This window comes from Melopsittacus undulatus, chromosome 10 (genome assembly GCF_012275295.1).
Source record: "Melopsittacus undulatus isolate bMelUnd1 chromosome 10, bMelUnd1.mat.Z, whole genome shotgun sequence".
In the NCBI taxonomy this organism is placed as follows: domain Eukaryota; kingdom Metazoa; phylum Chordata; class Aves; order Psittaciformes; family Psittaculidae; genus Melopsittacus; species Melopsittacus undulatus.
Window position 1 is genome coordinate 8,052,139 of NC_047536.1, and position 9,456 is coordinate 8,061,594.

Here is a 9,456-nt window from a genome sequence, read left to right on the forward strand (position 1 = left end):
AGAAAACAATGAGATTTTGCCTTCTTTCTTTAAACTGAACAAACCACTTCTCTCAGTCTTTCCTAGTATGCTTCATCCCTCTAAACATCTTTGTGGTTCTTCGCTGTATTTGATATGGTATTTCCCTATCTTTCTTGTGCTGTGGAGCCCAGAACTGTACACAGAACTCCAGATGCAGCCTGAACAGGTGGAAACAAAGACTTTTTTTCACTTCATAATTACATTCTTACTAATACAGCCTAGTATGCAGAGCTGAAAATGTTCACTGTAGGGGCAAACCATTTGTTTGTGTTCAGCTCGCCCATCAAAAGAATTGCTCTATTCTCCTCTGAGCTGAGCTGAATGTTCTCAAAGACATCACTGTGATGCAGGTGAACCCTTGGCCTACCTGAGGATGACAGGATGACAGCTGGTTGTCAGACCAGCTCCGTATGAAGACTACCAGGGCAAACAACAAGCCTCTGCAAGTTCGGACAGAAAGACACCTCAAATGAAGCATTTTTCAATCAAATGGTGACTATTACGGTTAGTGTGAATTCTGCCCGTTTTTAAAGTGAGGCATATAGATACAGAGATACTTTAGTGTCCTTTTAAATGGGAGGTGCAATAAATGTTTTGTGGCTCTACTTTTTATTGAGATTTTGCATGAGTATTACCCCACTGCAGAAAGTGGAAGAGACTGTTGTTTTCTGTGTACAGCATTTTAATTTATGAAGCTTCAAGATAGCTTTTATGTTTCCAAAAGCTAAAATCTCCAGAACTTCAGCTGACCCCCTGTTGTGCTGTGCTTATATTTAGTGTCTATTTGCACACCCTACAGTATGCCACAGCTTCTCGTCAGAACTGTATCCCTTCTATGTGAGTTGTCTGGGTATGCCCTACTAAGCTTAAGGTCCACTGCTCAGAAAATGAATCTTAATTTGATTCAAAAGCCTTAATCAAACCACTTAAACATTACCAGAGAGAAAACATTCACACCATGGCTTTTCTCTTACAGGTCATAGAATAAGCATAAGGAATCCTGTCAATAGCAAGGTAATTTTCAAATGCTGAGAAAAATCTGATCCAGACTCTACATTCTCCATTAGTTCCCTCCCACTTCCAAAAGTCCTCTCTTCCTTTCCACACCAACCCTCAGAGAATTTTCCTGCATCAACTCGGAAGCCTGCAAACAGATGTTTATATTCTTCTGTTAGAAGGATGAGATGGATATTCAGGTTGCATCAGACAGTAGACTTTGTAGCACCATATTAGGCAAGAGAGTGTAACCAAAGTGGCAGATTTCCTCATACCAGTGTCAAGGAACCTGCATGTTCTGTCAAGCTGCAGTTTTATAGTTCGAAGCTATTCTCAAGAGACTTGCTTGCTCAAAACTATTCAGACGAGGAGTACCTTCTGGGTGGTTTGGGGTTTTGCTCTTGTTGCCTAATGCTGGTAACTGTCCATCAACCAGCAAACATGTCCTGAATATTCTCCAGGAGTTTATACATGCTCTGTGGGAAGCTCTTCAGGAAAGATTTGGGCTTTCCAGAACAAAAATTTCACAAAGCAGCAGAATGCAGACCAACCCCATTTTAAATTACAGCCTGTCTTCTGCCATCTCCACTTCACAGGAATATGCACAGATGTCCAGGTTAAGAATAAAGAATAATTAAAAATTAAATCTCTGAAGTAAGGGCATATAAAGAAAAAAAGTCTACAGGCCTGCAGCTCAATCCAGATCTTTATCTGTCCTGGAACGGGAATTTGATGGCATCTGGTTTGGGCTTTTGTTTTGTCCCATTAAGTGATGAGAAATTAACTGTTTATTCATCATTTGCATTCTTTGGAAACAAGATTATCTATATCCCTCTTTGAATGAATTAGTGGGGTCTAAGGTCTACTTCACCTATTACAACTTTCTCTGTAAGCACTCTCAATCCCTCTGTCTAAGTGAAATTAGCATGTATGACCCTAGCTCCTGCATGGGGGAGAAGCCACAGGTAGGGAAGATGATGACTGAAATACTGTGAATTGTAATGATGTGCATGGATCTTTCATATTGAAACAACTTGCAAATCTACATTGCAAATCACTAAAGTGAAGGCAATTCTGGAAGGTTCAAACCAAACTATAGGCTCAAAACTCCACATAATTTTGAAATTTATGATAATTAAGACTCAGAGTTGAGTCTCCCATTGTGACTGAACCCCTTGTATATATTATAAAAGGGAGAAAATTATGCCTATTGATTAAGTCACTAACATACTGGTATGTTGGATTTGTTTAAAGGATCCCACACGATATGATTCCTATTGTGCTGGAAATAGCAGCAAAGGAGAAGATGGACAGGCAGAGAAATATTCTCCTTATCTCCATGACAGCAAAGTAGGCAGCAACTCAGCAGGATGCACAATGGCTGTGAGCTCCTCACTTCACTAGGCAGAGCAATGCAGTGTCTTTGCTCCTTCTGTCACAAAGCTGTTTCTGATCTGTGAACTGGTGGAACATTAAAGACAGAAGAACACTGAAATACTGGGGGATCTTTTGAGCTGTGTGTGAAGGTGAGAGTATTCATGTGAAACATAGACTTTTCCAAGTAGCAACTACTACCACAGAGCAGTCTGAAAGGGCTCAATGTATGGCCGTAGTAACCAGCATCACCTCTATCCACAGCTGGTGACAAGGCTCTCCAAAGTTTCAAGAGATTAGGAATTATGCATTTCAAGCTCTACTGGCATGCATCTTTTGAAACACACCCAGCACAAATTTTTCCCCTGGGAACTATGTTCAATTCTACGGGTCAATATGGCAATAACAGCAATAAGTAACCACCTTACTGAGTCACTCCCTGAACTCGCTAATGGAGATGGAACAGTTAATTAGGCAAGGAGCTTAACCAAAGTACAATACATCTCCTGTATCAACACAATCCATGCTGTGACACTCATCTTTGCCCTGTACTTATGACCTTCATGTTGTACAGAAGACATTCTTATTGACACTACCCATGGGCAACACCTTCTTCTAATTACCTTCTCTACAAGGGGGATTTCATCATCAGGGTTCCTGCTCTGTGCATGCATGTATATATATATCTGCTCTCACAGATACAGGAATACACATCTCAGATAATCTTATTGGAATACCAAGAGCACAGGCTAGCTGTGAAACAAGTCAAGAACCCACGAGTACCATGAAGATAACAGGTGCCTTTGTGCTTCTTGCGATGGCAGTTCTTTGCTTAGCAAGTAAGTAACCATTTTATTTTCTGATATATTATAGTTCTCCTGTTCAAACAATGCAAGTTTCTCAGTCTACTGGGATAGAAAACAATGACTGGGTAGCAGAAAGCAAGTGAAATTTTATGCCTGTGCATTGTTTAGTAAACAATAGTGCACTGGCTTTACAAATTCCAACTTAAACAGATGAAACCTATTCCTTTGATGATGGTATGAATCAGAGCTGCATTCTACATTGTAAGTAAAAAGTGAACTGTAAAGCCTCAGAACTAAAGCAGGTTTTCACCTACTTAGTTTTGTCTTCCATCTGAGCAGGGAGCTTGGAGCTGATGTGGTGCCTCTCCTACCACACTGACCAAGCAGAAGACAGTCGATTATACATGGGCTATATAACATGGCTGTGAATAACCTCTTCATGAGACTAGTTTGCTAGGCTGGAGAGAGCTTTGAGGCGCAGATTGCTCTGTGGCAAAATAGGGAGCTGGGAGCAAGCTCTTGAGCCTCCAGTTGGCAATTGTTTGGTTTTTTCTTTGCTAAAAAAAAATTTGGAAAAAGAAAATAGAAGAATATGTACATTTACAATAATTGAAATCTTCACTGCCAGTAGTATAACAGTTCAATAGCATTAAAGAAGCAAAACAATGAAAATGTTAACATCAATATTATGAGCCAAAATCATCTTTTTCCATTTTGAATAGCTCTGAAAAGTTTGCTTTGAAAATTGTCTCAAAATCAAAATTCTCATGAGAAACGTCAATTTCAGTGAAATGGCATGCTTCTGATTGAAACTGTTCTGTCAGTGTTTCAGTGAGTGCAGAAAAATAAATGAATATTGTTTTCTGAAGAATTCCACCAAATCCTTTCCTTGAACTTTTTAATTTATCTGGTCTGTATTAAAAATGTATGGATTGATACTTTTTGAGCCACATCTTTTTTGCATTCACTCCCAAATACATAGTGGCTTCGAAAAAGTTACCAGAGAAAAAATAGTATCTTAATGTTTTATGGGAGGGGGTTACATCTGATCCAGTTCCAGAATAATGAAAACTCACTCACAGTTCTGGTGACAGACTGAAGCATGACATGGAGCATTTTTTTTTTTTGCTAGTTTTCTTCACCTTGAACAACTTTATTTGTTGGGAAGTTGTAAGCAGCACCATGAAGGAAAGTTTCAGTGGAAGGCTTAATGGCTTTAAAAATCAAAACCAGTTACACTTAGTAAGAAATACAAATGCTAGAGCTACATTGCCATAATATGTTTTCTTCCTGCTCCTTCTGTACAGAAGCCTCTGCCTGATCACTTTTATCCCTTGGAAGCCACAGAATGACAGTTACAGGACAAAATACATTCCTAAAGAAAGTAGCAAGTGTGTCACTGCAATGCAGACATGCCAGCGTTGCTTGATGACTTTCTGGGAGGTTGTACGCGTCATTGTGTTGAAGAAGCTTTTTGAAGTCCCACCTGAGAACAGGGCTCAATTATATCAGATGCCATGTATATACAAAATAGGAGCCAGTCCTTCTACCCATTAGTTTAGAATCCATATGGACCAGCACGGGAAAACACTTTTTAAAGTGATATTATGATCCAAATTGCATTATTATTATTATTATTAATCTAGTATTGTATTTCAGTGAAGATACTATCCTCATTATTGACAGAAATCCAAAGCAGAAAAGGACCTTGTGATTTACTTACAGCCATATTCAATATTTCATTTTTTTTTAATAAACTTGGGAATCAAAACCCAGGCATTTATCCTAAACAGACTGGCCATTGAACATTAACATTGACTTTAGGTCTCTAATCTTTTTCTGCTGAAAAGGGGAACAATATCCTTCCACCCCTCCCACAGTAAAGGCTGTTCTAGCTGCTGACACAGATTTCTAAGGTAAGCAATACAACAAGGTCCACTTGTTTAATAGGTTCTGACACCTGCAGCTTATTAAACACTTTCAAGCTAGTAAGAGATGTAGTGTTGCTGGAAGGGCTGGGAGTGAAATCATCCTAGTTGCAAACTGAATGTTCATTAACAGTAGTTTTTAATTTATCTTTTGTGATTCTGCTTGCCTTGCAGATGCTGCCAAAGAGAATGAGGTGAGTAAGTTTCTCCTTTATTGTTCTATAAAAATATGTAGTTAGTAAAAACATGAGGTCAGATGAAAACATATTAAGCATTAATTAAATGGTGTCAAACTATTGATATTTCAGAGAGAAATCCCTGAGTTTGAGAGATGTGGTTTCCATACACTTGACCTGAGTACTTCCAGATGTTTTCACTTATACACTTATACTGCACAGTGGGCAACAAATTGGGCAAGGCCAAATTTTAAGTGAGAGAAATCAGGATTTTTTTAGTATTTACCTGGTGATGACACTTTAATGTTTCTGGACTTTCAGATCATAAATCATGTACCTGGAGATTTTAATTTCTGACTATGCTGCAATGCCCATTCTGGGGTCAACCTCTGAAAGAAATGGGGCACCAAATGATAAAAATCCTTACTCAGATGAGCAGAGACAAGCTCCCTCAGAGTCCGGTGGACAGTAGGAAGGAGTGGAGATTTGCACACACACAGACCTGGTCCCATATTAGCACAATATATGCAGCTTTTGATGCCTAGAACTACACCAAGACATCCATTCTTACCCAAGAAGAGCCTGTTCCACTCTCCACACCAAACTATGCACCTTCCCCATTTCACCAGCTGTTACATATATGTACATGGGGCAAATTTGCCTAATTTCTGTCTTTTTTTATTAGCTAGTCCTTGCCTCTCACAGATTGGTGACCGACCAGTTTTAAAAGGCTAACTTAAAAACTACAGATTCCTTCCCATGCCATTGCTGGGTTATGTTGTGGGATCACTTTTGCAATTGAGGATAGGTGTGCTGCCTCCTGCTTTACAGACAGACTTTGAAATGTGTGAGCAGCCAGGGCTTTGGAGGACAGGGAAAGGGCCAAGCAAAGGAAAAACCTACAAAAATGAACAACCTCTATGCTTCCCACCCCCCCCACCTGCTCCCTGGATTTAAGCTTATTATTAAGCCTATTATTCCCAAAGGAGTGATTGGTTAATGACTCTTTTTGCTGCTGGAGACCTCTCAAGTCTGTGCTGAGCCATGGCGCAGGGCCTGGGCTGCTGAGGGGCCTGACCACACACAGCTCCTCGTTTCACTCACTTGCAGACCCTGGGCAATGGCTACCACAAAACCAATCATATAATCTGTAATGAATTCCATTGTTTTGCTGAAGTAATAGTCCTGTCCTTCATTAAGAATTAGAATGAAGGGTGGGAAAAAAACCAGTCCATAAGAAGAGAACAGCAAATCTGGGTTCTGTTTTAAATATATAAATCTATAATACATATTTTGGCTGGATTTTCAGAAAGCAAAAGCTGCAGACATAGTGTCCTTCCAAAGACTGATATGTTTCAAACTGCCACTAGACTAACAGCAAAAAAAGCTCATTTTAGTTACAACAACAGCTATAAGGACAGGCAATTTACTAGGCAAGCAAATCCTAGGCTTTTGAGGGTGACAAGCAGCAGATTAAGTAGAATATGTGCAGTGCACAAGGACTCCTTGCTTGTCAAATACTAGGAATTAATTCTCTTGACAGAAGATAAAGCTCCAAAACTAGGACAGGAGCATTTTCAGTCATTTCTTTTATTAGTTTGTACTCCCATTTTCATATGTAAGTCTGTAATGAATACAGCCCCACTATCAGTGAAGGCCTTTCAACAATTTCTTTTCATGCTAATACTTAAATAGGACTTAATTCCACCTGGGCAGATCCTTTCACTTTTCACCAGTGTAAAAAGCATAAAGAGCTGATACTTGTGCAATAAGAGACAGAAACCCTTCCCACTCTTGAGATCTAATCTCACCTGAATTTACTGACAATTGCAAGCAGGTAGAAAAAAAATATTGACTCCTCTTTTCTGTAGATGGAAAAGGGACTGTATTTTCCCATTGACTTATTCTTCTACTGATAGACAGCAAAGTCTAATTGTGCCTGGGTTGCATCGCACGCATCTCTCTCGGAAGGAACATTCATTTCTTTAGGCTTAGGCTCAGCAAATACAGATGGTGGAACCCCTTGTCTGTGCTGTTCTAAAGCAGCTGGCAAATTCATCCAAAATTTTCATATATTCAATATTTCTGTATATAAATGGAGAATGTGAGAAAGATGGATTCAGAGAAAATTGATACTCTATTTGCAGGTAGACTGCAGTGAATACAGTCGGTTAGAGAGAGGAAGACCTATTTACTGTGAAAGACTCTATCAACCTTTCTGCGGCTCTGATGGGAAAACATATAACAACAAGTGTTCTTTCTGCAAAGCAGTGCTGTAAGTACAGTACTCTGTAATTACTCCTGAATATGCCAAAAACTGAGATTAGCTCAGTTGTCTGGTGTTTCCATTCTGCCTAAGTGCTGTCATATTTTTCAGGGTAACTACTTCTCTGTTCCTTTGCTTAATCTTTATAGACTAATTGCTTCTTCCACCAATAAGGTCCAATTGCTCTAAATGAATGACTTTGATATTTGCTGTGAGCATGTGCCTATTCTAGCACAAACGATAGAAATCAGACAGTAAAGAGAAGAGTCCAATGAACAACACAGGGCTAACAAGGCACCTGAACCCAAATCAGGTCAGCTAAGAATTCAAAAGTAGTACCAGAAATATATAGATAAAATATAACTTTTTAAAAGGCAAAATGTTTACAGATCAGTGCCTTCTTGCCTCCTACAAATGTTTATAGTATCTTTGGTGTTTAGCAAGTTGTTAGCTGAGGACTTCAGAGATATTTTACTGCATAATGTTAAGCTTATTGTCTGCAATGTGTATGCCTTTGCTTCCCTTTGCAGGAAAAGCAGAGGTACCTTACACATGAAGCAAGCAGGGGCATGCTGAATGGATGCTGCATGGTAGAGAAGAGGGCTGAGAACAGCTTTACACTGCCTTATCACAATCTCTTAATTTAATTTCATTCATTCTTCCTGATCTGGTCATGGTGAACAAAGCACACAGTGTCTTTTTCAGCTGTTCTCTGTCATTTGCTGCTTCTCTCTGCTCCCAAGTGTTGGGATTGACACTTCTGTCCTCCCTGCAAAGCACCTCCTCAGGATTCCTGGTTTTCACATGAGCCCTATTCTTCTGACAGTGCTACCTGACCTTAGTGGACATGTCTGTGCAGGCACTGCTTCTGTTTCCTTGTTGAAGTGTTTTCTTTCATTTACTCAAACTTTTGCAGATGCTTTTTTTCCAAAGGCTTCAGCTTTCCCAGGTAGTGCTTTGATTCTACCAGGTTTGCAGCTAAACTTTACATGCTCATTTTTCTTCCACCTCTCTACAATTGATTCATACGTGTTGCTACTTAGTCTGCATGTTTATTAAAATAAACGTTGACTTGTTTTTCTTTTGTCCATGGTGACCTTTCTAGAGAATAAGTTTATTGCGTCCATTATTCACAAATGAGATACTTCCCAAGTTGCAGAAAATACTTATAGAGCAGGAGCTAGAGAGAGAGGTAAAAAAAACAAAGCCTGGAAAACAAAAGTTGTCTTCCACTAGATGGCCTCATGTTCCTGGAATTTATCCTACAGTCTGGCTCTCTTTTTTAACTTCAAATGAAGCAAAGCTGTTAAACTGTAAGACTATCTAAACTTCATAGCAGTGCCTCTGTTAAATCCTGCATTTAAATGTCATCATTAATGATTCTGTTCACTTCTGACAAATTGGCAGCTTTTAGACCTGAAGAAAAAAATCTGTTCTGCTCTTACATCCTTAATATCTTCATTATTGAACTAGCTTGTCTTTTACACTTGAATGATCAGACAAGGAAACACATTTCCCAGAATTAAAACCTATGAATGACTGACTTCACTGGGGTTACACCGGAACGAAATCTGGAACTGGAATGTGAGTGTCATATGCTGTCTGGTACTCGATCCTCTGGACAAGAGAGGCTCTATTTCATTTGCTAGTACACACTGATGTAGCTCTAGTCTTTAGTTTGATTTATAATGTGACCTGGCTGAACTATTTTTATGGTAATTGCCCATTACACTTAGCACATATCGAACAGCTGAAAGAATTATAAAGTTAAAAACAACAAAAAATGAAAGGAAAAATGAGGATTAATGAAGTGCTAGATTAAGTATGTAAATGGAGTGTTCTTGTCCAACCAAGCAAACATCATAAAAAGTAAATACTCTGCATTTCTT

The 9,456-nt window shown here is 39.1% G+C and overlaps 1 protein-coding gene across 1 annotated transcript; it reads left to right on the forward strand.

Annotated features, from left to right (window-relative positions):
* The first annotated feature begins 3,079 nt into the window (after positions 1-3,079).
* Positions 3,080-8,655, forward strand: SPINK9 (serine peptidase inhibitor Kazal type 9). The gene is made up of 4 exons (XM_031045398.2): positions 3,080-3,230; positions 5,300-5,319; positions 7,449-7,576; positions 8,098-8,655. Exons 1-4 carry the CDS (start codon positions 3,176-3,178, stop codon positions 8,141-8,143), a joined length of 249 nt encoding a protein of 82 aa, XP_030901258.1. The 5' UTR covers positions 3,080-3,175; the 3' UTR covers positions 8,144-8,655.
* The last annotated feature ends 801 nt before the right edge of the window (positions 8,656-9,456 follow it).